This window comes from Protopterus annectens, chromosome 6.part0 (genome assembly GCF_019279795.1).
Source record: "Protopterus annectens isolate FY-2018-M chromosome 6.part0, PAN1.0, whole genome shotgun sequence".
In the NCBI taxonomy this organism is placed as follows: domain Eukaryota; kingdom Metazoa; phylum Chordata; order Ceratodontiformes; family Protopteridae; genus Protopterus; species Protopterus annectens.
Window position 1 is genome coordinate 322,237,229 of NC_056737.1, and position 24,471 is coordinate 322,261,699.

Sequence of the window (24,471 nt, forward strand, 5' to 3'; positions counted from 1 at the left end):
CCCCAAAAGAATAATCCTCAGGAGGAGAGGCTGAAGGGATAGATTCTTCAGCATCAGAATCCTCATAGGGAGGAAGAATATATTCCTGTTCAGAAGAGGAATCAGAGGAAATGGAAACCTGATCTGAAGACTCATATTCTATCTCTTGCCTAAGCCTCTTATCAGGAGGGGGATGGGAACTGCTGATCAAAGTAATTAGGTCTTCGGCCATTTTAAGCATCTGTTTTTTTGGGATGGAGGCCTGTCCAGGAGAATGCTGTACTTGTTTCTTTGTCTTTAGAGCTGCTTTAGTCTTTGCCTTTGAAGCTGAAGTTGGTTTTACATATAACTGTGTAGGCCTGAAAACACCCTCAGAAGCCGATGCCTGCTCAGCGGCTCCGGACCCATCTGAGAGATTAGTTTCCAGGTGTCCAATACCTTGAGTTTCCAGCGGCCTAGTCGGCTCCACGTGGGAGTAGAAAGCGGCCTGTGGCTCTGAGGTAATGGGTGTCAGGGGCTGTGAAAGCGTCTCACTGAGAACTGGCGACAGGCCTAGCGGAAGCCTCATCGTCGGTTTTGGACCTCGGATGCCTGTCCTTTTCTTTTTCTTTGCGCTTTTTATAAACTCCGATAGTCAGCTGTTCCGACGGCATTACATAATTGAATCTTCTGCCAAAGTAATGAAATGCAAAATCGTACCGACGCTTAATAGTGCGTTGGTTAAATCTAGCACAAAACTGACAACTAGCAATGTCGTGGTCAGGGCCTAGGCAAGGAATACAGTAAGAATGAAAATCCTTATGAGGTATTTGCTTCCCACAAGAAATACAATTATTAACTTTTTCTGACATCGGTCTGGAGCAAGAAAAAAGTTTCCCCAACGGGGTACTTAGCTTTAATGAAGACTTCAGATCTGAAATTCGAATTTGAAAATCTCAGGAGTCGGCCGATTGGCACTTGCGAACTGCTTTTGCTTTGGGCACCGCGCGGCAAGAAAGACAGAAGAAAATGATGTCGGCTGCATCTTTTATACCCCTGGCACACTGATGTCAGGGAGGAGGCGACAGCAACCGACGCCGGACCTAGACTTTGGAACTCGGGCCGACTGTGGGTAGCCTGCCAGCAGGATAACCCAACTGTAATGACTGCAACAGTGAAACACGATGAACATCTACTGAATGACCACGAAACCTATACCTGTATCTCAGCAAATATAGTAAAATGTGTTATAGACAGGATTGCGTTTTTGCTATTTGATTGCCGACTACAAATTTGATAACAGAGGATTTGTTTAAATATTTTAATGTGGAAACTCCATCATTACAGTTATATATGGCCTTCCCAAGGTACATAAATATACCATATGTCCACCTATGAGACCCATAGTGTCTAGTAGAGGTTGGGCAACAAAAGCCATGTCAATATATGTAGAGAATAATCTTCATCCAGTGCTTGAAAAGTGTGAAACAGTATAGAAAGACAAAATCTTTTCTCCAAACATTATATAGAAAGACAATTTCGATAAATAGTATCTGCTTGTAACCTTAGATATTACATCGCTTTTCACAGCGTTTCCAAATCAGTGGGGAGCAGAGAACATTAGGAGCTTGCTATGTTCTAAATGTGCTCTCTCTAATGATACAGTGAATCTGTTTTGCAGTCTGCTTGAAATAATTTTGGACAGTAATGTTTTTGTCTTTAAAGAAGATTTTTACCTATAAAAGGTTGGCGTAGCTACGGGCACAGCTTGTGCAAACAGCTACACCAACCTAACTTTAGTCCAGTGGGAAGAAACATCGCTACTACAGGGAAATGAATTTAGCAAATATGTTCTGTGGTATGCACGTTTTGTGGATATCATGTTTTTTCTATGGGAAAACTCAATAGAGATGCTGGGTAGATTCTTGGGAGTACCTACACACGACGACACCATTTTTAAAATTTACCTGTAAATTCTCAAATGAACAGAGAATTACTTGATGTTCTAGTGAAAAAAAAATCAGAAATGGGGCAGATGGCTACCAGCCTGTATAGAAAACCAAGTAGAAAAAATTCCATATTACATAAAAGCAGCATGCATCCAAGACATGTTAGTAAAAACGTTATGAAAGGGCAGTTCCTGAGAGTCTCAAGATTACATAAATGATGAGTTGGGGAGGTCTATGGAAGTGTTAAGAGGAGAACTACTTGATAGAGGACATAACCAGACAGAAATAGACACCACCACAGAAGGAGTATATCAAGAAAGTCAAGGGAAGGGCAGACCTTACTTCTCAGAACAAACTACAAAAGATAATCCTGAAACTGACTCCAGGTATGAGAAACTCAGGTTCCCCATTACATATACAAGTGATATCAGTCCATTTTGTGATATATTTAGGAAGAACTGGAACATACTGTTAGCCACTAAAGAACTTGAAGGTGTCAGACTCTGGACCTCACACTTCTCATTTACAAAAAAAAAATCACTTAAAAGGCAGCTATGTTATAAAACCCAAACACAAGTCCCTGAACAGATCAGATAGGATAGGGACATATATGTGCTGGAACTGCAGAGCCTGTAAGTACATTTTCTCATGTAGCACTTTTGTACATCCACAGCAAAAGTTTAGAATTGAATTCAATTTCTATTCAGACTGCAGGACTAGAAACATAGTCTGTCTTAGTTTTTGCCAATATTGTAAAGTTTTTATGTGGGCAAGAGCAATATAATGCTCAAAGAACGCATTTTAGAACATATGAGGGACACAGTAAACAAAAAGGAGAGGAATGCCCTAGCTAAATATGTAGAAGCTGAAGGGATGCACGATGTTTTTAAATTTTATGTTTTAGAAATTCTGGAAGAAAATATCAGAGGGGGTGACATTAGAAATAGAACAGAAGAAGCTGAGCAAAAATGGACTCTACAACTAATTGCAGACAAACCCCCAGGTATTAATGAAACTGTTTCCTTGAAACCATTTTAAAGGCAAGAGCCTTAGAGCACTAATTCCCTTCTACATGGTTCTATAGGCATTCACATTTGAACTTGCATACTGTTTTTTTTTTTTTTTAACAGTTTTACGTATAATTTATGTTTTTTTTCTACTATTTTAAATATTTATATCAGACTTAATTAATTTAAATTGTTTGTCTTAACTGATTGGTCACTTTGAAAGTAATTATATCAAGGAAGGCATGGGATGTTTCAAGTCTGATGAAGCCACCTGGAACGTCATGAAAACAATCACTTTGTCCTTGCAATAAAGAATTTTCCTTATACTGTGACAGTTCGACTTTTTATACATACTATTTTCTTGGAAGGTGTAGGCTTCGAGGACGGCCTAGGGATTGAAGCCCAGCCTGCAGTAGGAGTGGACTCGGTTGGTCATCCAACAAGAGGTTCCCCCTCGACGTCGGTTGGGGCCGATGGCTGAGTAGTCTCTGCAGACGTGTATTCCATGGCTGCAGAAACGGGTTCCTCAGCAGGAACCGTCGAAGCTAACAGAGAAAGTGGGTGTTCCTCAGCCCCTATATCGGAAGCCGGCGGGATGCCCAATAGCGGAGTGGCAGTATGAACAGGCCTGGAAACTTTGGACTTCTTCCTGGGTGGTTTGGGTTGGTCGACCGACTCCAGGTCCACCCTAAGGGTTAGGTGCTTAAGACGCTGGTTCTCGAGACATAAATTTAATGCGGCCAAACAACTGTGAAGCATCTTGGGCACGAAGGACTTACAAATGCAACACAAATAGAAGTTATGTTCTTACCATAATGTTCCATGTTAGTTGTCTTCTTCTCGCCTTCTTTCTTGCTGGATGGGTTCGGAGCCGACTCGGCCACTCTAAAAGCTCGAGAGTTGGTTCCACCGGCTCGAGGCTCCCCTTATATCCCACAATGTTAGGAGGTAATACCTCAGATCTCGTTTGTAAGCTAGGCCCAGCCAGGAGAAAATCCAGAAACACTGGAAAGGGGAAACCCACCTCTATAAGATGACAGAAGGAAGGTGACCTACAACCTGATGAGGGAATATATACATAACACAGTATATACATATACAAATAGAGGTGGTAGGAAAAAAAGGTCACAATCAATCTCCTCTAGGTCTGTCCAGGCTAGGGGGAAGGAGGGTGGGACGCAAGAAAGAAGGCGAGAAGAAGACAACTAACATGGAACGTTATGGTAAGAACATAACCTCTATATGTTAAGTTGTCCATCTCGCCTTCATTCTTGCTGGATGGGACCGCGTCCCTAGCACCTTGTCCCGGGTGGCCTATCGGAACAGATTCTTGAGTACAGTGGAACCAAAATTAGCTCTGTGTCTAGAAGCTAAGTCCAACTTATAATGAGAAATGAAAGTGTGAGGAGTAGCGCATGTAGCTGCCGCACAAATCGTATCAATAGGCAGCCTGTCTTGGAAAGCTATAGAAGTAGCCAAAGCTCTAGTTGAATGAGCCTTAGGTTTGTTTGGTAACTTTTGATGCCTAATCTCATACACAAAAGAAATCAAGGATGTAAGCCATCTGGAGAGTGATACTTTCGAAACTGGAAGGCCCTTTCTGCCTTCTGCATAAGAGACAAACAGTTGGTCAGCCTTTCTGGTCTGTTTGGTCCTATCCAAATAATACCTCAATTGTCGATGAACATCTAGACAATGTAATTTTTGTTCAGACCTGTTAGAATAGTTAAGAAAAAACACAGGAAGGTCAATGTTTTGATTTAGGTTTGCCTGACAGGCTACTTTGGGTAAGAAGGATGGATTGGTCCGTAAGGATACCCTATCCTTATGAAACAAAAGATAAGGGGATCGACTGGAGAGTGCATGAAGCTCCGAGACTCTTCTAGCCGAAGTAATGGCTACCAAAAAGAGTGTCTTCCAGGATAGCAATTTCATTGAACACGAAGCTGCAGGTTCAAAAGGGGGAAGAATCAGAGATGTGAGAACTAAGTTAAGGTCCCAAGCAGGAGGAGGATTTCTAATAGGAGGCTTGAGAAGAAAAAGTCCCTTCAAAAAAGCTTTGCAAAGCTTATGAGACATGATGGCAGAATCTGAGATTCCAAAATGAAAGTTAGAAATAGCTGCCAATTGAACCTTAAGAGTAGAAGGAGACGAACCTGTGTGGAATAGTTCGGCTAAGAAATCAAGGACCGTTTGAATGGGAGCAGTGAAAGGATCTATTTCCCTTCCTTGAGCCCAATAGGAGAAGCGTTTCCACTTACTAAGATAAATCTTCCGAGTGGAGGATTTATGGGAAGCTATTAAAATATCTCGAACCGAGTGAGATATTTGAGGAAGCCTGGCTAAGGTTGGAATTGGAGGAACCAAGCAGTGAGGTTCAGAGAGGGGAGGGAGCGATGTAACTGACCCGACTGATGAGTCAAAAGATCTGGAACTAGGTCCAGATGCCAGGGTTGCTCCAACAGAAAATGGTGCAGAAAGGGGAACCAAACCTGTCGAGGCCAGTAAGGAGCAATGAGGATCAATGAAGCTTTCTGAGCGATGGCTTTCTGTATCACTTGAGAAATTAGTGGGAAGGGAGGAAATGCATACAGGGCCAAACTTGGACTAGAGCGTCTCTGCTGGGATGGCCTGGTAGAGGAAAAAGGGTGAAAATCTCTGCACTTGCTGTTTTGGGGAGTAGCAAAAAGGTCGCAGCAAGGCTGGCCCCACTACTGAAAAACTTTTTCCAAGACTGAATTTTTCAGAGACCACTCGTGAGGCATGAGAATAGCTCTGCTCAAGTTGTCCGCAATGAGATTGGACTTCCCGGGGATGTGCGTTGCTATCAGAAACCGCTGAGAAGAAATCGCCCATTGCCACAGTCTGAGTGCTTCTCAACATAGGGGGTAGGATCTGGTTCTGCCTTGTTTGTTGATATACCACACTACAGACATGTTGTCCGTCTGAATTGCTATTGTTCCCATCGGAAGAGAGTCTTGAAGGGCTTGCAACGCTAAAAGCACTGCTCTCATCTCTAGAACATTTATATGCAAGTGGCGTTCGTAAGGTTGCCATATGCCCTGGACTGTCCTTCCCTGATAATGCCCCCCCACCCGATCAGGGAGGCGTCCGCTGTCAGAGTAGCAACCGGAGGGGGGGGGGGACAAAGGGTCTTCCTAGGAAGAGTTGGGGGGAAGAAATCCACCAAAGAAGATGATTCCTGCATGCTTGCGTTATCACAATGGTGTGGGACATCGGAAGTTGCTGGTATGACCATTGTGTGAAGAGCATCCATTGTAAGATTCTCATGTGAAATCTGGCTAATAGAAGTAGAGGGATAGCAGCCGCCATAATCCCCAGTACTTTTAGGACAAATCTGACTTTGATTCTGTTGCTGCGGAAAAGAAGAGAGACTAGTTTGTGTATGTCTGCTATCCTTTGGTCTGTGAGTCTCGCAGACATGCTGACTGTGTCTAGATTTGCGCCTATGAAGGTAATAACACGACAAGGTGACAAAACAGACTTTTCGCAATTTATTGAGATACCTAGCTTTCGAAATATATGAAAGGTGTAGTCTCTGGCGAGTAGTAGAAGATGCTTGGTGGGAGCTGTAAGGAGCCAGTCGTCTAAGTATGGAAACACCTGGAATCCTTGACGTCTCAGGTGAGAGGCAACCACTGCCATGCATTTGGTAAACACCCGGGGGGCTGTAGTGAGTCCAAAGGGCAGGGCTCTGAATTGAAAGTGACTGGTTCCCAGCCTGAAGCGGAGGAATCTCCTGGAGCGTCTGTTCATTTTTATATGATAGTACGCATCCTGGAGGTCTATAGAGCACATCCAGTTTTCCTTTCCCAATAAGGGTAGGATGGATTGCAGCGTGACCATCCGAAATCTTGTTTTCTTGACAGACTTGTTCAAGATGCTGAGATCCAAAATGGGCCTCCAGTCCCCTGTTTTCTTTGGAACCAAAAAGAATTTGGAGTAGATTCCGGATCCTTGCTGGTCTGCTGGAACTGGCTGAATGGCTCTTTTTGCAAGCAACTTTGATATTTCTAACGCTGCTTGATCCCTTTGAGCGGGTGGAACATCTGGAAGGGACTTTTTCGATTGATTTGGAGTGCGAAAGAATGGAATGGAATAGCCTTCGGAAATGATGGACTGTACCCACTTGTCTTGAGTTAGAGATCGCCAGGCTTCTGGGTACAGTGATAATCTTCCCCCGACTGCCTCCGAAGGTGGACAGTCGGGCAACACCTCAGGGATGTTGAAAGGGCTTATTGGAAAAAGTTTCTCGATTGCCCTGGTTCTGTGGACCCCCCCTGCCTCTAGGGCGACGTCTACCATTATTGTTCCCCCCTCTGCCTCTAGAGGGGAACCGACTCTGTGCGTCAAAGCCCCTTGAGATTGCTTGCGGGACCATATCTTCACACTTTTCTGGCCCTTGGGGTAAGGCCTAGAAGGAGTAGAAAAACGGACTCCGACGGCAGACAGAGTTTTGCCATCCGTCTAGCACCTTGTCAAGGTTTCTTTCACTTGAGGACCAAAAAGGGACGATCCATCAAACGGGGAATTCGTGAAAGACGTCTTAAAGGGATCTGCAAAATTGCATAACCGCATCCAGGCATGCCGGCGTAAGGCCACACCTGTACCTGCGGCTCTGCTAGCTCCATCAGCCGCGTATGAAAGAAGGCGCATGGAGGAGTTAGCTATCGAATTAAGGGTTGCCAGCTGAGCGTTCATCTTATCCTGAAAACCCGCAGCTGTTGGATCCTTTAACATCTCACTCGCTTCCTTGATCAAGTCTCTTTGAAGACGAGTGAAATGACAGAGGTAGTTCAGCGAACGCATAGAAAAGGTCGCTGACGAAAACATCCACTTCCCGTACCTGTCCATAGACCTAGATTCCTTGTTAGGAGGATGGGCAGGCACTGAAGGATCAGCTAGTTCCTTCTTGGTGGCAGCAGCTACCACCATAGCATCCACAGAAACTCCTTTAGTCAAAAATTGTTTGTCTGCTGGTGCTGTAATAAACTTTGAAGGTCTCCTGGGGGTGGGGTCCACAGAGTCAGGAGCCGTCCAAGCCTTTTTTGCTACCACCTGCATAAGGGGGTCAAAGGGGGGAGACACCCAGGAGGTGGACGGGCGAGAGCCGAGCGCCTCAAGGTACACAGATTGATCCTCCGAAGGGTTAAGGGCTGGCCAATTCCCCCTCTGTTTTAGGATCTCCAGGATGTCTGCAAAGGAGACATCTTCAGAGGGGGAACGGGGGGAACCTTCAGAATCCTCTAAATCTGTGTCAGAGGTGACAGACTCAGGTGAGTCTATGTGCTTCCTCTTGCACTTTCTCTTCCTAGGGGCTCTCCTGCCAATTCAGGAGAGGCCTCGAAGAGGATGAGATTCCCACAGGGGATTCTTGAGGAGCTGGCTCTCTGCGGTCTGGGAAGAGGGAGTGAGTAGAAATTACCTGAGGCACCGAGGAGGGAGGGGCGGACGGAGCCGACTGTGGAGTTGAACCAGGTTCCAACACACTCCGCATGACCTCGAAAGCACCCCTGTCAGGCAGAGCCAGAGGTCTCCGCTCCGAAGAGCTGAAAACCTCCCTCGGCACCGACAGTGATGGCTCCGAGGTCGATGTCGGAGCCGAACTCACCAGCGCCGAAGCACCGAGAGGGAGAGCGGGGTCGGACAAGGGTCCGATGCCATTCACCCCTCGGAGCCGACGAGGGAAGTCCGGCGCCGAGATTCTTCCAATGAAGAAAACGGAGCAGACGACGGCGCCGAAGACAAATGTATCGGCTCCAACGCTGCCACAGTCTCGGGTCCGAAACGCCCTGGCTCCAAACTCAAAGGAGTCGGAGGAGGAATATTTTGAGAAATCGGATTAAGCATCGACTGCTGAGTCGGGCTCTGAAGCATTTGGGCCAGTGCCTCGGACTTAAGAAGTCGACTCACTACCCTCTGAAGGTCATGGTCCGAAAGTCTCGATGACCTAGAGGAGTGAGATCTATGGCTCCGTTCAGACAGCAAGGGAGATGCTGGAGCCGAATGAACGGAGCCAAGAGACTGTGACCTAGACATTTTCCTAGATGTCGGTTCCGATAATTTTATCGGAGCCGACTCGATGATTTCCAACACCTCGGCTCCGGCCGGAGCCGAGGGAATCGAAGAAATAATAGTTCGAGTCTCATCGGCTCCAGCCGGAGCCGATGTTGTAGCAGACTTCGAAGCCTTAGGTGTCGACTCAAAAACTGGAGCCGACGACCTAGAAGGCTTGGAGGGTTTGCCTGAAGAAACAGTCGGGGACCCTCAGGCTTCAATAAGCCTCGTAATATAAGTTTATTTTTTCTTTCCTGCAGGACTCTAGGGCTGAAGCCATGGCATACAGCACAAAAGTCCTGCAGGTGTAAAGGTCCCAGGCAGTACACACAATAAGTGTGACCGTCTGTCAGAGACATTTTCTGACAGCACGAGTCACACTTCTTGAAGCCTGAGACCTTTGAATCCTTAGACATTTTTGAGGAAAAAAAGTGTAACCACCACACAACACAAACACACTGATTACACTATCCACTAAGATTAACTAAAAATGAAACTATTAAAATTAGTTTTAAAATCCCTACAAACACATCCACACCACTAATAAAGGGATGGAAGGGCCCGAAGGCCTGAGGGAAGAACTAATAAGTTCTTGAGGAAATAAAAGGGGTGGATAAACAGGTAGGAAGGGTCCGAATCCACTCACTAAGGGAAATAACTAGTAAAAACTAAATTAAAGGAACTTAAATTAACTATAGACTAATCTATATCAACTAACCTGAAGCCGGTAGAAAACAACACACCTCGATCGCTGTAGCGGCAAACGAGATCTGAGGTATTACCGCCTAGCATTGTGGGATATAAGGGGAGCCTCGAGCCGGTGGAACCAACTCTCGAGCTGTTAGAGTGGCCGAGTCGGAGCCGAGGATCGGCTCCGAACCCATCCAGCAAGAATGAAGGCGAGATGGACAACTTAACATTGTATGGTTGTGTTACCTACCTAGACAAAATACACACTTATCGTGAGAATCTTTGTGCGGTATCTGCCAGCCGCAATTACAGTTGCCTCTTTTAGCTGACATCGGCTAAAAACTACAGCAAGCCAAGCACAAGCAATGATAAAGAAAACAAAAAACCCCAATGGGGTACTTATCGTTCCGAAGTAATCATATGTAGGAGCTGAACAATCTAAGTGACAACGTCTGCGGCTGAAAAGTTTTGAGGTCTGTGCGTGCCGATGTCACATTTAAGGACCCCCGTTTATGGCCCTATGTGTGATGTCCCATGCACCTACAGCAGCCAGGCAAAAGCTTTTGTATAGAAGCTGATGTCAGATCACCTGAGTCGGAAAATCCCACACCAAAGTGAATACTGCAACACTGGAATAAAAGGACATCTAGGGTTTGATTAGCAGCCCTGGCACAGACGAAGCAGGGCGGGAGTGAGAGAGGAGTGAAAGGGCACAGCCAGCTCACCACTCTCAGGGAAATGTGCATGCTCAAGCGGCATACTCTTCTGGTATGATTGTCCCTGGGGGAAATCAGGGAGGGTGACCGGTAGTGTCTTACGACAGAAGAGGCAGGACTGTTTGCTAGGAATGCTTTCATGAAGGTGGGTAGTCCGCCCACTGTACTCAATTTAGTGCACATCCACCTGCAAGTAGATTAGCTATGCAATTGCTGGGCAGTGGGACAAACAGAAAAAACCCATAACACTCCTGTTCATAAGACGGTGCAGAGGTGTAGCAGTTAGTACTGCCACCTCACAGCAAGAGGTTCTCTGGTTCAATCCTCAGCTGAGGTGCCTTATCTGTGGAGTCTGCATGTCCTCCATGCGTTCATGTGAGTTTCCTCTGGGTGGTCCGGTTTCCTCCCACATTCCAAAGACATGCAAGTAGGTGGATTGGACACTTTAAACTGTCCCTAAGTGTGAGTGCATGCATGTGTGTGTGTGGTGCACCCTCTGAGGAGGGTTGAGCTTTGGGCTGGTAACCTGACCCAGTAAAACCCGTCGTACCTGCTATGGAAACAAGTGCTGAGGGGCGCTTGTTGCCTGATGTGCTGTATGCACTGGAGCGTATCCAGGATCCAGAACTCCTGTTTATACTGCCTGAATGTCACCTAGTTTACTATTAAACCTGACACAAAGGCAGTTGAGTCCAGCTGCATGATTTCCATATTACGAAAGTCAGAATGTTGAAAACAGACACTGACTGTGCACACTTGCCACCCTTCCAAACCCATGTTAGCGCTTGTTCCTGGTTCCACAGCAGTAGGGAGTTTTGGGGTTTGGTGTTGGTGTCGGGTATGCTGGTATTCGGCATGCAGACTTTCAGGGAAAGGTTGCAGGCACTGGTTAACTCAACCACCTGTGTGTCGAGTTTATGAAAGTATGTCTATTCTCTGCAGACCCTTGCCCTCAGTGATGAATGAATCAGCCAACTGTTCAAGACAGGAATGGAAGATCAGAAGTGTGTGTGTGTGTGTGTGTGTGTGTGTGTGTGTGTGTGTGTGTGGGGGGGGTGAACATGCTAGATACTCTGCAGTCTCAAAGGATGTCTACTATGGACAAATACATACCAGTATGACCGGAAACACGTGTTCTCCAATGCTTCTGACAGAAAGTTACTGTAACATGGCACATGATACTTTCATTACTTTTATTTATCTACTTATCTTCCTGAGGACTCTGTGCTGATCTATGCTTTTTCTGAATTATTTCCCAACATGTACTACACATTTTTAATATGCACATAATAAAACTTGAAAATTAGGGTCTGACTATGTGGCACAAAGGGATAGAACCCAGAGTGGCAAGTGGAACGGGAGTATCGTTTTGCTGATCAGAGGGGAGGAGGGTATCTCCTTCAATACCGCTCCAGGTGTGGGCAGAAGCCAGTTGCCAAAAAAAGCTAGTCTTTTTAGCTAGTCCTATGAAAAGATTCAAGACAGGACATACAATATGTGACTTCCAGTCAGATATATGCAACAATATCATCATCAGATTGTCCAACATCCTTCAAAGAATAGAATTCGTTTACATTTAAATTTAAGTGAATGTAACAAATTTGAAACATTTTGTACATGTGTACTTTTTATGCAGAAGGAAACTGCAAAAACAACATGTACACATGAACTAAACAATACACAAAAAATGCATTTTCTGTTTAAAAACAAACAAGACAAACCTGGGTAGGCCTTTTCCAAGCTCTTGCTTCTTCTTTGTCACCTGATGAAGGACCTGATCCCAGTTTACATTTCTTCGAGATGCATTCAAAAGTTGTTTCACAGTAGGTTTTAAGCCACATTCTTTCTCAGACTCACTCTTCCTGTGTTCACCCACATTTCTGATGCGGCGGGCAATGTTCAGATTGGGTTCTGGAAGATGAACACTGCCAACTTTACTCTTAGCAGCCATATGTCGTGTCAAATCCCTCTGCAGGGATGCTGGTATGCCAAGTTTACTAAGTTCTGATAAAAAAGGGCCAGAAGGTTGATCATCTTTCTGAAATTCAGAATCCAAAGTACAGTTCTCAAAGTCATCAGTTTCATGAAAATCACCATACCTGGGTTCCTCCCCTTCTGTTGTACCTTCAGTCTGGCTTCTCTGATTAGACTCTTCATCAGACTTGACACATGTGACAGAAGCGGGGAGCTCCAATTCAAAGCTAGAAGCTTTAGCATAACTAAATGGAAGGGGCCTACCAGAGGGCTTCCATTGCAATGCCTTCATTGATTTGGCAGAATGCAGCACTGACGCTGGAGTGGAAATACTGTCATCAGAAATGCTATTACTTTTAACCAGCTCTTTATTTTTGCTCTTTTCACAATCTGACTGATCCCTACAGAAGTCACTCACATTTTCTGAAATGTTAGTTTTCAGCTGATTTGTAGTTAGAATGTCTTTTGCCATATCAGAATCACTAATTCTGGCCTTTTCTTCCTGCAATAGAACAGAACTTGAATGTTGTCTCCGTACAGACTGACTGGACTGTAGCACCTCTTTTGCTCGTCTAAGGACCTCCCGCAAGTTCTTATCAGTTGGTCCTCTAAAAAAACGATCAGGGATGGATTTGTTTTTTTGATTCTGCAAGCCTGCATAACGAAATCTGGAAATAAAGGAACTGGGTTTATTTGTTTCCAGGTTTAATGCATTCAAGGGAGTACAACCTGTCGAAGAGGAAAAAGAAGACAGTGATTTAACACCTTTAGTAAGAGGTTTTGCACCTTTCTTCTGAAGACAAGCACTGGGAATGTTAACAGTAGTTGAGTTAAGTGGTGGCACTTTAATGGTCTTAAATGTCCTTTTTTCATTGTTATTTGTATTTTTATTTGCTTTATTTTTGGAAGATCCTGGCAGGCATTTTTTGCTTTCCACTGGATTACAACCTTCATTTAACTTGCCTGCATTTAATTTCTTTGATGCCAATGGTGGAGGACAAGAATTCTGATATTTATTTGCACTGTTATTCTTGGATGCAGGTTTATGCTGCCATGATCTCTGGGATGGATAAGGAACCCAACGTAGGGCTTTTTCTTTACAACCTGTGTTCCTTCCGTACATCTTGTCAGATCTGCCAAACATCTGCTCTGGCAAAGAGAAATCTATAGCCCCTTGTGCAGGTAGCATATCGTTGGTGAAATCGAAAGAGAATGGAAAACCTCTAAAATGATCATCCTTTGCACTACGCTCGGAGTTACACCACTCCCAGGGGTACTTTTCTTTATTATAATTACTGGGTGTAGCCAAATTGTTGTTTTGGACCAAAGGCATCCCTTGTGCAACAGAAGGAGGCCCCACAGGCCAGTTACTAATTGATGGAAATGCACTTCTTGAACCACCAAAATTCCAGTTAGGATTTTGTTGACCAGAATTCCAATTTCCACTACAGTTGTTAGAAAGCGTCTTTGGAAAACATCCTGGACCTTCCTGCAGCCAACTGGAATTTCGTTCTGGGCCACTACCTGCATGCCATTCGGACTGGCCTTCCAAAGATGGCTGCCAAGGTCCTCTAGAATTACCAGGATTGTTATGCCAATTCACAGCTTCCCCGCGGCTGCTAGGATGCCAAAATTGAGGTCCCATGTTGCCAGTGTTGTGCCATTTGGAATCTGAGCTCCTGTTCAAGTGAGGATAATTGCCTTGTCTATTTCTAACTACATTTTCCCACTCCCATTCTCTCTGTGGTGGGCCATGTTGCTGCCACTCCTCAAACAGAAAGGGGTCTCTTTCTTCTCCTTTCCTCCTCTGGTGCATCTGGTCACTGGGTTTAAATTCTCTAGCTGCATTACAGTTGGCTTCCCTCCTGTGTTGAAAGAACAAAGTAAAAGAAAATAGTATGAAACACTTCATCAGTATTTTACTTTTGACTAAACGCAGAGTACAAGTAGCTCTATCACTGCAATTTGGATCTCTGAAATCATACACAAGGAGATTTAAAAATAAATGAAACAAAATCAAGTACCCAGTATTCAAACCTTCACTTTATACAATTCACCCTCAAAATATGCTTAAAATCCCACAAATCTGTATTGCATCACCATATTATACCTCTGCCATTCCAGTGAACATGTACTGAATCTGCCATCTTTGCACCTTTTTCAAATTCAAGCTCATCCAGACTTTTGACTGCTAAACGTACAACCTACTAGCCTCTAAAACCTTTCACTGCTATAATTACATGCAGATTTTTCTTCTTCCCATATATGTATCATGGTAATTTTTTAGGGAAATGAATGACATATTCCTTCAAAATACAAGAAGCTTTATATATATCTGTGGAATGCATTACATAAAATGTACCCAGTCATATCTTTTCTACAATTGCTATTTTAGTTTTAGGTTCCCTGATCTGGTGTTAGCACTCCCACAAGTGTATTTCAGGCATAAGCTTTCAAACACAACCAGAATGGACAATGTTGAACACCTGTAAGTAAAACATAATTGCAGCTACGGAATGCTTTCCTGAAGAATTTAATTTTTCCAACCCTATTTTTTTCTAGTGAAGAATAAGTGTACCTTTTCAATTGATTTATTCAAAGACTACAATACAGCAACGCCCTGAATAAACAGATGGATCAATGAGATTTAAAAAATTACAATGAATGACTACACATGCACTTCAAACTAGATGGGTTAAAGAATAAGATTTTCCAGCTTTGCTAGAGATGCACTGGCCAGACATGAAATTTTGGGGAAACTGTTTCTCTTAAAGGACAAACACAATACACAACATATTTTTGAAATCTGAAAAATGAGAAGGCACACTATTCAATAAGCCACTAGGTAAAGTCACCATTTTAGAAACAAGTAAATACAATTTGTATTTAGCATTTTTTTTCATGTATACAAACTTTAACTGTTGTCTATATCAGCAACTAGATTTTTAATTATGCTTTTTTTAATGACTTGACATTTTAAATTTGCAATTATGCTTTATTTAGAACATCATCCTTCATAATACCAAATGTTCATTTGTATTGTGATCATAACACAATTTATACATTGACGGGTCATTGTTATTCAAAACCATGCACACTGATTGGATAGCCCTACCAGTGTGCATGTTGTAAATTAAACATAAACAAACAGAAAAAAGTACGGCCACTGAAGTACCATTGAGTGGCCAAGCTTTTCTATTGGAATATGCTATGGAGGGCACAGCAAAATACAAGAAAATTCAGGTATGTTATGCAAAAGCGAACAGAAACAGAAACATACCCAATTTTTCTTGTATTTCTATGCTGACCCTCCTTAAATCTCAGCACCTCTCAACTGTCTGAATCTTCACAAAATGTCCAGAGTTTTGCTTCATAGTTTTGGTCTTTTCCACATAAAAAATAGGAACTTTTTAACTTTATAAGATAATAAAATCTATAACTATTTTTGGATGTTCGTCCCCCCACCCCCATTATGTTGCGCTTTGCTGTTAGAAAGTTGCTTGATGGAGAGCTTTTCTGTTAGCATGTAATTTCTGAAGCATACCAATGCTAAATCTCAAATGGTTGTCATTACTTAATGACTTCAATCCCGATTTGGGGGGGGGGGGGCAGCAACAGAGATTCTCTTTTCTCCATTGTCTCTTTTCAATGGTACTGATGTATTGTGCAAATGTGGGAACATAACCCCATAAAGCAATAAAGAGTATAACAGAAAATGGAGAACAGGAAGCATCGTGGAGGAACACTATGGCACCATTATACAAATACATTATTTAAGAAAGGTACACAATTTCTTTCTTAAATATCACTGTATAATAGCAATAACCCACTCCTGGGTGTTGACAATGCTGGCTTTGCCCTCATGATCAAACCACAAACCATGGATAAATACGGCATACACCCAGTTGTGGTTTATTGCTTAATTACATTTTTTATTTAAATTACAGTTTAAGCCTCCTCTTGCTACTGTTGTAGACACTAAAAGTGAGGTCATTACTACTGAACAAGGCAAGTATAGACCAATTTCAGAATCTTTTACTGAATACTTGTTACCCAACTTGAAATCAGCATATACAGACATGTGCATGTGTATATATAGTGTAACGAGCCAGCCAGTAATGCAGATAAGGGAACACCTGGAACCCTTGCAGCCAGAGATGAGCTGCAACCATTGCCATACACTTACTGAACACCTGGGGGGGCTGTCGTGAAATGAAAAGGCATAGTTCTGAATTGGAAGTGATTGGCTCCCAAGCCTGTAGAAAAAGAACCTCATGAACCATCTATCCAACTTTATGTGGTGGCATTCCACTAAAAAGACTAAGCATGTCCAGTCATTTTCACTTAATGACAGGAGACTAGACTGTACCATGACCATTTGGCTTGCCCTACAAACCTGTTCAATCTGCTGAGGTCCAAGATTAGACTTAAGTCCTTGTTGTCTAAAAAGAATCTTAAGTAAATTTCAAACACTTTCTGGTCTGGTAGGACTACTTGGATATCTCAACTGTTCAGAAGCTTCCCTATGGAAGAGAACAGGGAGAAAAACAAAAGGAATAAGACTGTCTTCTGGTTCTTATCCTCTCTACCCACACTTCTTGAATAATGGATATCCAAGCCAAAGGAAGCATGAATAAGCACTCTCAATTGCCTCAGGAGCATTGGCAGGGCCTTGCAGAGAAGGAACCCTGAAAGCCCTGCTTTTGTGGATATCCCCTGTCCTAGTGTTGACTTCCACTATTAGAGTGTTACCTTCTCTGCCAAGGGGAGCTTTGTCTCCAGAGGTTTCAGGTGAAAACCCTTACGACTTGCAGAACCAACGTTTCTTCCAGTCCTCTTGATTCTCGGAAAAGGTCTTCTAGGGGATAGAAAACTTGATTTCTATGGCAGATAATGTCTTACCATATTGTTCAATTCCAAAAAATATATTTTTTTTCTTTCTGAAAGTTACAAAAAAAAAAAATATATATATATATATATATATATATATATATATATATATATATATATATACATACATACATATAGAGCCATCATAAGGAGCATTAACAAAGGATGTCTTGAAATGTTCCAAAAAAATCACAAAGTCACATCCAGGCACATCTCCCAACAGTGATGCCACAGCCTGGCACTCTAGAAGCATCTTCTGTGGCACTGGAAATCAGATGCATTAAGACACTGGACAAAGACTGAAGAGTTGCCAGCCAACTGCGAGTCAACGGATTTACACTGCTTAATAGAAAGGGACCCGGAGAGATATCTGGAGAGCTGCTTGGTCAAATCTCTATGAAAGTAAGAGACATGTATCAGGTAATTCAGGGATTTAATGGTGAAGGTCGCAGAAGCACAGACTTGCTTCCCAAATCTATCCAATGCATGAGATTCCCTGTTTGGTGGATGGGCAGTAGAACTCTCTTTTTGGAGTTACCTTCTGGTAAGCTGCCACCACCACTACCATCACCATCACTGAATCTATGGTAAGTCCCTTGATTCAGCTGGATGATCCTTGGGTGATGAGACAAATTTGTGAGACTTATGAGGGATAGGCTTGGCTATATCTGGTTCCTTCCATGTCAGCTTGGAGATTATACCTACCGCCTCGTCCGCAGGAGAAACCACAAAATAAGAGACGGGCCAACTCCAAAAGCCTCAAGTAAAACTGACACCTCTTGGGAAGGTGCTTCAGGGGGCCACACCCTTTCTAAGTTGTCCTAAGATTTTGCTGAACGTGACTGTGACGTCCCCACTCTGTGCCAGCAATCAAGGAGTCTGAATCCTCACCACTGACACTGGACAGGGATGTTCACCTGTAACAAAAATGGAAACGCGCAGTATTTCCAGATGCAGCTCTCTCTGCATCAAGCACAATTTCCCTTAAGACCAACAGGGAACAACCAGTCTGAGAGCTGGTTCCTCTCTCTCTCTCATGCTCTCTCTCCAAATCCCCAGCAAGACTCCCCCACTGGCACAGCTGTAGGGTTGAGCCCTTAGCCAAGTGTCCAAGCCAAGGCCCCCAGCATCCTCTCTGTGAAACCAGTGCTTCATGTTACTACTCCAAGCTCACACACACACACACACACACACACACACACACACACACACACACACACACACACACACACACTTGATTTGCGCGTGCACGCACCCACACCTGGGAAAGGCTGGCAAAGACTTGCAAGCTATGCCCCCCTTCTGCCCAGACTATATGGTAGTTTCTGCCACCAGTCACTCCAAGACCATGTTCTCCAAGGCTTTTACAAGGGTACCCATTTATACTGAGCAAAATGAACATTAACCCAAATGGCAATGTTTGATCAATGCAGTAAGGCTTTTAGGAATGGCAACAGCTGTCACCAAATGCATGCAAGTATTGTCAGAGATTAAAATATTCTCTAAAAGACTAGCCACAATGAAAAGCTTAAATATATTAATAATAAAAGAAAATAAAAATATATATTTACAGTAAACACCAGAGTTTCAACCAAAGGAAATATTAAAATAACACAGACGAATACATTAATTCAGATACAGAAACAGTACTTTAATCTCCCTATATTTTCTTGAATAATCTAAAGTGTTACTATTCCCTAGTTTACTTACTAGAGCAAGGCAAGGTGAGCTAGTTGAAGGATCCTTCTATGTCAGGTTTCCAAGACAAGAGTGCTAAGTTTGAGACTTCTCAACAGAACATCTAAATATTATTTCTGGGATAGCTTACAGAATGACATCACATCTGGTCACCTGAATCTGTTTCCCACCATCACTAACACAACAAGCTGCCAGGATTTTATTTACTTATTTTATTTATTTAAATTTGTTGACCGGGAGTGTCCGACTGGACGTAGGTCCATTTTCAGCGGAGGCCCGGGGAGAAAAGCTCCACAGTTAAAATAAACAGACAGTATTTACATTGGATTACATAGTTATTAACAATTTACATAGCAATTACTTATAACATATTTACAGATGAAGAACATAGTACATCAATAGACAACTAGAATCTTTATCTGTGAAGTGCATACCAGACATTAACAAATGTTACAAGAAGAAGTTTGTGCTGTATAATAAGTACTGGCTTATGAGCATCTGAGCTTGCTATAATCAAGGTAGTTAGTGGAGTGGAAAGAAAGGTAGTGGTTGGATGGGGTGAATGATATTAGAGTGGGAGTTGCAAGGGCATAGCCAGCATGTATTTAGTTGAGCTTTTAGTAAAGTTTTGAAGTGGGTGCATGATGGTATGGAGATAATTGTGGGTGGGAGTGAGTTCCATAATTTGGCTATGGCGCAAGAGAATAGTGCTTCACCAGCAGAGTTATTGGCTTTAGTGATCTGCAAGTGATTTTTGCTGCTGGATCTTAGTGGTCTGGTGGTGCGATAGGGTTGGAGTAGATTCTGGAGGGATGGGACATTTAGTTGATGGTTTACTAGTTTGTGGGCGAGTGAGAGTTGATACCACTGAAGGAGGTGAGGGAGTTCAGGCCAGCCCAGTTCAGCAAGTGAGAGACAGTGGTGACTACGGTAGGATGCCCCTGTGGCGAATTTGGCGATTTTGTTGTAGCAGGTCTCTAGCTTGTTCAGATCACATTGCCTTAGGTTGGTATATATTGGAGAGGCATAAAGTAGAGTGGAGAAAAGGTGGGAATTTGCTACTGAAATCTTTGCTGCTTTGGTGAGAAATTGCTTATTTCTGTATAACGCTCCTAGTTTTTTGTGGACTTTTTTTTATAGTCATGGATATGTGAATGTCAAATTTTAGTTTATTGTCTATTTCCACTCCTAGCAATTTGGTGTGTTCAGTTGGGTATATAGTGGTGTTGTCTTTTGCCGTGATGTTAAAGTAAGAGTTGTTTTGAGTATGTTTGGTGGGTTGGAAGATGAGTAGTTTAGTTTTGTTTGGGTTGAGTATTAATCGGGCATCGGATAACCATGTTTCAACAGAGGAAAAGGCTTCCTGTGTGACTTTTTGCAGTTTTGGTAGGGACTGGGCTAAGCAGATGATGGTCGAGTCATCTGCGTATTGTATGAGTGTGCCATGTTTGGTGGCAGAGGCTAGATTATTGGTGTAAACCGAGAAGAGTAGGGGTCCAAGGATGGATCCTTGGGGAACCCCTATGGAGACAGGTAGTTGGGGAGAGGTGTCATTCTGCCATACAACGGATTGTTGGTGGTCAGACAGGTAACTCTGAAACCAGTAGGTGACCGATTGTGAGAAGGATAGGTTATTGAGGACAGAGATAAGTCGTTTGTGTAGGACCATGTCAAATGCTTTAGATAGATCTAGGAAAGTAGAAGAGGAGAGATAGCCATTGTTTTTATGCTGAAGGATAGTGTTAGTAAAGGAGAGTAAGGCAGTGGTGGTGCTATGGTTTGGTCGGAAACCATGCTAAGTACTGGAAAGGAGGTAGTCTGAGACCTGAGAGTGTATGCATCTCTCTAGTATTTTGGAGAGTGGAGAGAAAATAGCTATGGGGCGGTTATTGGTTAGTTCTGTGGAGGGTCTGCCTTTGTGGAGGGGAATTATATGTGATACTTTCCACAGTGTGGGAACGTAACTTTCTGACAGAGATCGGTTAATCAAGATGGATACTGGGTAGGCCAGAGCATCAGCTGCGATTTGTAGATATTCACTTGGGAGGCTGTCTGCTGCTAATTTGGTGGGTTTAAGTTTAGTTAAGAGTTTTTTTATGTTGGAGGTAGGTACAGGAGAAAAAGAGAAGGCAGTGGGGAGATTACTAGTTGAAGGTGTGGGTTGGAGGGGAGGAGGGTTGTGTTGTTTAGCTAGTGATAGTATGGTTTGAGTGAAGTGTGTGTTGAATGAGGTAGCAATATTTTCTGAGGAGTGAGGGATGTTAGGAGGAGGGGTACTGACTTTACCTGGGTGGAGGATGGAGTTTATGGAGGACCAGAATTGTTTGGGGCTGTGCTGTGAGGTGTCTAGGGCAGACTGGTAGTATTGGGATTTGTCCTGTTTTATTAGCTTTTGACTCTATTGTAGTTCTAGGAATTTCTGTCTAGCTGAGGGGTTTTGGTTTTGCGCCAGTGCTCCCAGGCTTTATCCCTGTTTTTCATTTCTGACTTAGTGGTTTTCTGTAGCCATGGGGAGGGTTGTGCTTTGGTTCTGGAGAATCTTATGGGGGCATGGTAATTAAGGATGTTCAGGAAGGTAGTATTAAAAAATTCAACTGCATCATCTAGACTGAGGTACTTTAAAGGATGTCAGTTACATTCTTTGAGGAATGAGATGAATGTGAGTGGGTTAAAGTTTAGCTTTTTACGTATTTGATGGTAGAGGACAGGTTTAGCTTGGTATAGGTATTTTTGAGTAGGAATGTTGGGGAGTGATCACTGAGGCTATCTGATAAGCAGCCTGTTATATATGACTGGGGGCTCTTATTGACTAGTATCCAATCCAGGGTAGTGTGCTTGGTGGAGTTTTTATTTATCCTGGTTGGTGACTGGACTAGTTGAGTGAAGCCATGAATGTGTACATGATGGGTTGGATTGTTGCCAGAACAGGACTGCCAGTCAATATTGAAATCACCTAAGATGATAGTTTCTTGGGGGAGATGGTGGGTAGGCCAGCTGAGGAGGTTTTCTAGGGGATGGATGTTTTGGCCAGGTGGGAAGTAGCATCCAATTATGTTGATGGTTTTGTTTTGGTTAATTTTGAGGTTGGTATATATTATTTCTTCATTGCCTATTTGTGGAGCTGATGATTTTAAGATCTGGATGTTTAGATGCTGTTTAAATAGTATAGCTACACCACCTCCTTTTTTGTTTAGCCGGTCTACTCTTAGTATGCCGTAACCTGTAGGGAGTATTTGCTCACTGGTAATGTGAGGTTTTAGCCAGGTTTCTGTCAGGATGACTATATCTGGGGAGTACAAGTCTATGGTGGCATGGAGTTAATGGACTTTGTTGGATATACTTCTAATATTTAGGCATAGTAGAAGGAAGTCACTTGGCTTTCTATTGGCTGTAATATGGGAGAAGTTGTGGTTTCTAGTCTGATTATGAAGAATGGGGTTGGAGATGGTAGGGCCAGGGTTGGGGTGGATGTCTCCACTTAGGGATAGTTTTGATAAGCATGAGATTATTAGTTCTCTCAGTTTTTGAATGTGTTTGTTTATAAGGGAAACTTTATGATTGCGCTCTGTGGGTAATAGGTATGGTGGGAGGGTTACTATGTTAAGTTGTAGGGATGCTTTATGTTTGAGTAATATAGTTGGTAGAATATGTGGGGGGTGCATAGGGATGGTTCTTGAGCTGGTGGGAGGGGAGCTGAGTGTGGGTGAGACATGAGTGGTGGTGTGAGTAGTAGTACAGTGGTAGTGGTTGAGTGGGGGAATGATGGAGCTTTGGTAGGATGTCAGATATGCAAGGAGAGTGCATGCAGTGAGCCTAGGAAAGGTATGCTTGTACATGTTAGTTGAGGTGTGATAGTAGTGGGAAGATGGAGGAGGAAGTGTTGGATTAGTGCTGTGGTTGGCTATTAGAAAGATGGGAGGGGTTTGAGTGCAATAAAGGTGGGACCACCGAGGGCGGGAGGGAATAGGGGGCAGGGTGGGGAGCGAAGCGGGTAGAGACCCTGTTAGTTGCTCGTATGAGGGGCTGGAAACAATCACAAAGCAAAGACAAGTATGTGTTAAGAAACAATCACAACTGACCAAGGACTGCTCTGAAACTGTAAGTCATTTCTTAATTTCTCAGGTGGAAAAACAGGATAACCTTGTATCAGTAGGCTACTGTGGTCATAGTTTAAATTTACAAACACACAGTACTGATCAGTTATGGATACTATTTGCCAACAGAAGGGAATAAGAGAAAGTGGAAGATGTGTGTGTGTGTGTGTGTGTGTGTGTGTGTGTGTGTGTGTGTGTGTGTGTGTGTGTGTGTGTGGTGGGGGGCGGCTGCTTACAACCAAAGCAGAGTGCTCTCCAGGGGAAAATGAATATTGGCTCTATCAGGTAGACACATAGTTAACTGTAGCTGTTTGCAGACAGTTCAGACCCGGACTGCGCTTTTCTTACAAGAATGTTAAAGGTGGTACTGCAGTTGAATACTTAAGAGTGGCGTTAGGTTCAAAGTTAACTGTCAAGAATGTTAAAGGTGGTACCGCAGTTGAATACTTAAGAGTGGTGTTAGGTTGCAGAGACACTGAGCCTTCATGGGGCCTGCAGCAGAGTGGATTGTAGTTTTAAAAATCTACATTTAAATCTAAATTTTAGCATCTATGTGTTACCATACACACACACAGTTTTGCTCAGATCTGCTGTAGCTCTTGGAAGTCATAAAACAATTTCAAACCTCTACCCTTCCAGAGTAGCAATTAGCTCCATGCTAGAGACAATACAGTAGGCTTCCTAATACTTGGTTTCCCACACATTTTGTCACTGGCTGCAACCAGAACTGTAAGATACAATGTTTATGGCCTGATTTAATTTCTCTTATTTTTCAAAGTTAGCTGGGACTGAGATTAACCCTCTTCTCTTCTAGTATTCTCTGTTAAAACATACACATTTAATTGAGTTACAAAACAATCAGGACCCACTGTTGGTACATTTGTAACACAAGCAAGTGTACAAATACATTTTCAACACAAGCATCTGTACAAATCAGTTTGATATTCAAATTACATATAATTCTTCAGTAAATTCCAGCTAGCTGTGCTGGCATATGTTAAACATCCACTGCCCTACTTCTCCTGGCATAGCTGGCAATACCTTCTATCGTTACATCTCTCTCCCCTTTGAAGACTCAAGCTAATTTTTCAAGTGCCCCTTGAGAAACATTGCTCGACAGGAATAAGCCTATCTGGGAATATATTCTCCCATGCCCCATCTTGAGATCCCATCTGCCTTGGCATTGCTGACCCCACTACAGTGCTGCACTGTCATATCATATGCCTGTAGCCATAGGGTCCACCACAGTAACTTGGCATTTTGCTGTCTGGCTCGCTGTAGCCATAGATCCCCCTCAGACTCCTCCTGCCTCCTACTACAAATACTTGGCACCAGGGCCTTCCTATCAGGGTAAGATTTCATCATGCTAACATGGTACAATTTGTGCCTCTGCCTCCTGCCTAGTAGTTCTACCATG

The 24,471-nt window shown here is 43.2% G+C and overlaps 1 protein-coding gene across 1 annotated transcript in view; it reads right to left on the reverse strand.

Annotated features, from left to right (window-relative positions):
- The window catches only part of ZNF106 (zinc finger protein 106), a 2,006,671-nt gene that overhangs the window by 1,455,346 nt on the left and 526,854 nt on the right, over positions 1 to 24,471 (reverse strand). The window contains exon 5 of the mRNA XM_044074076.1: positions 12,120 to 14,237. Coding sequence (XP_043930011.1) covers positions 12,120 to 14,237 — 2,118 coding nt within the window. The remainder of the gene's footprint in view (positions 1 to 12,119; positions 14,238 to 24,471) is intronic.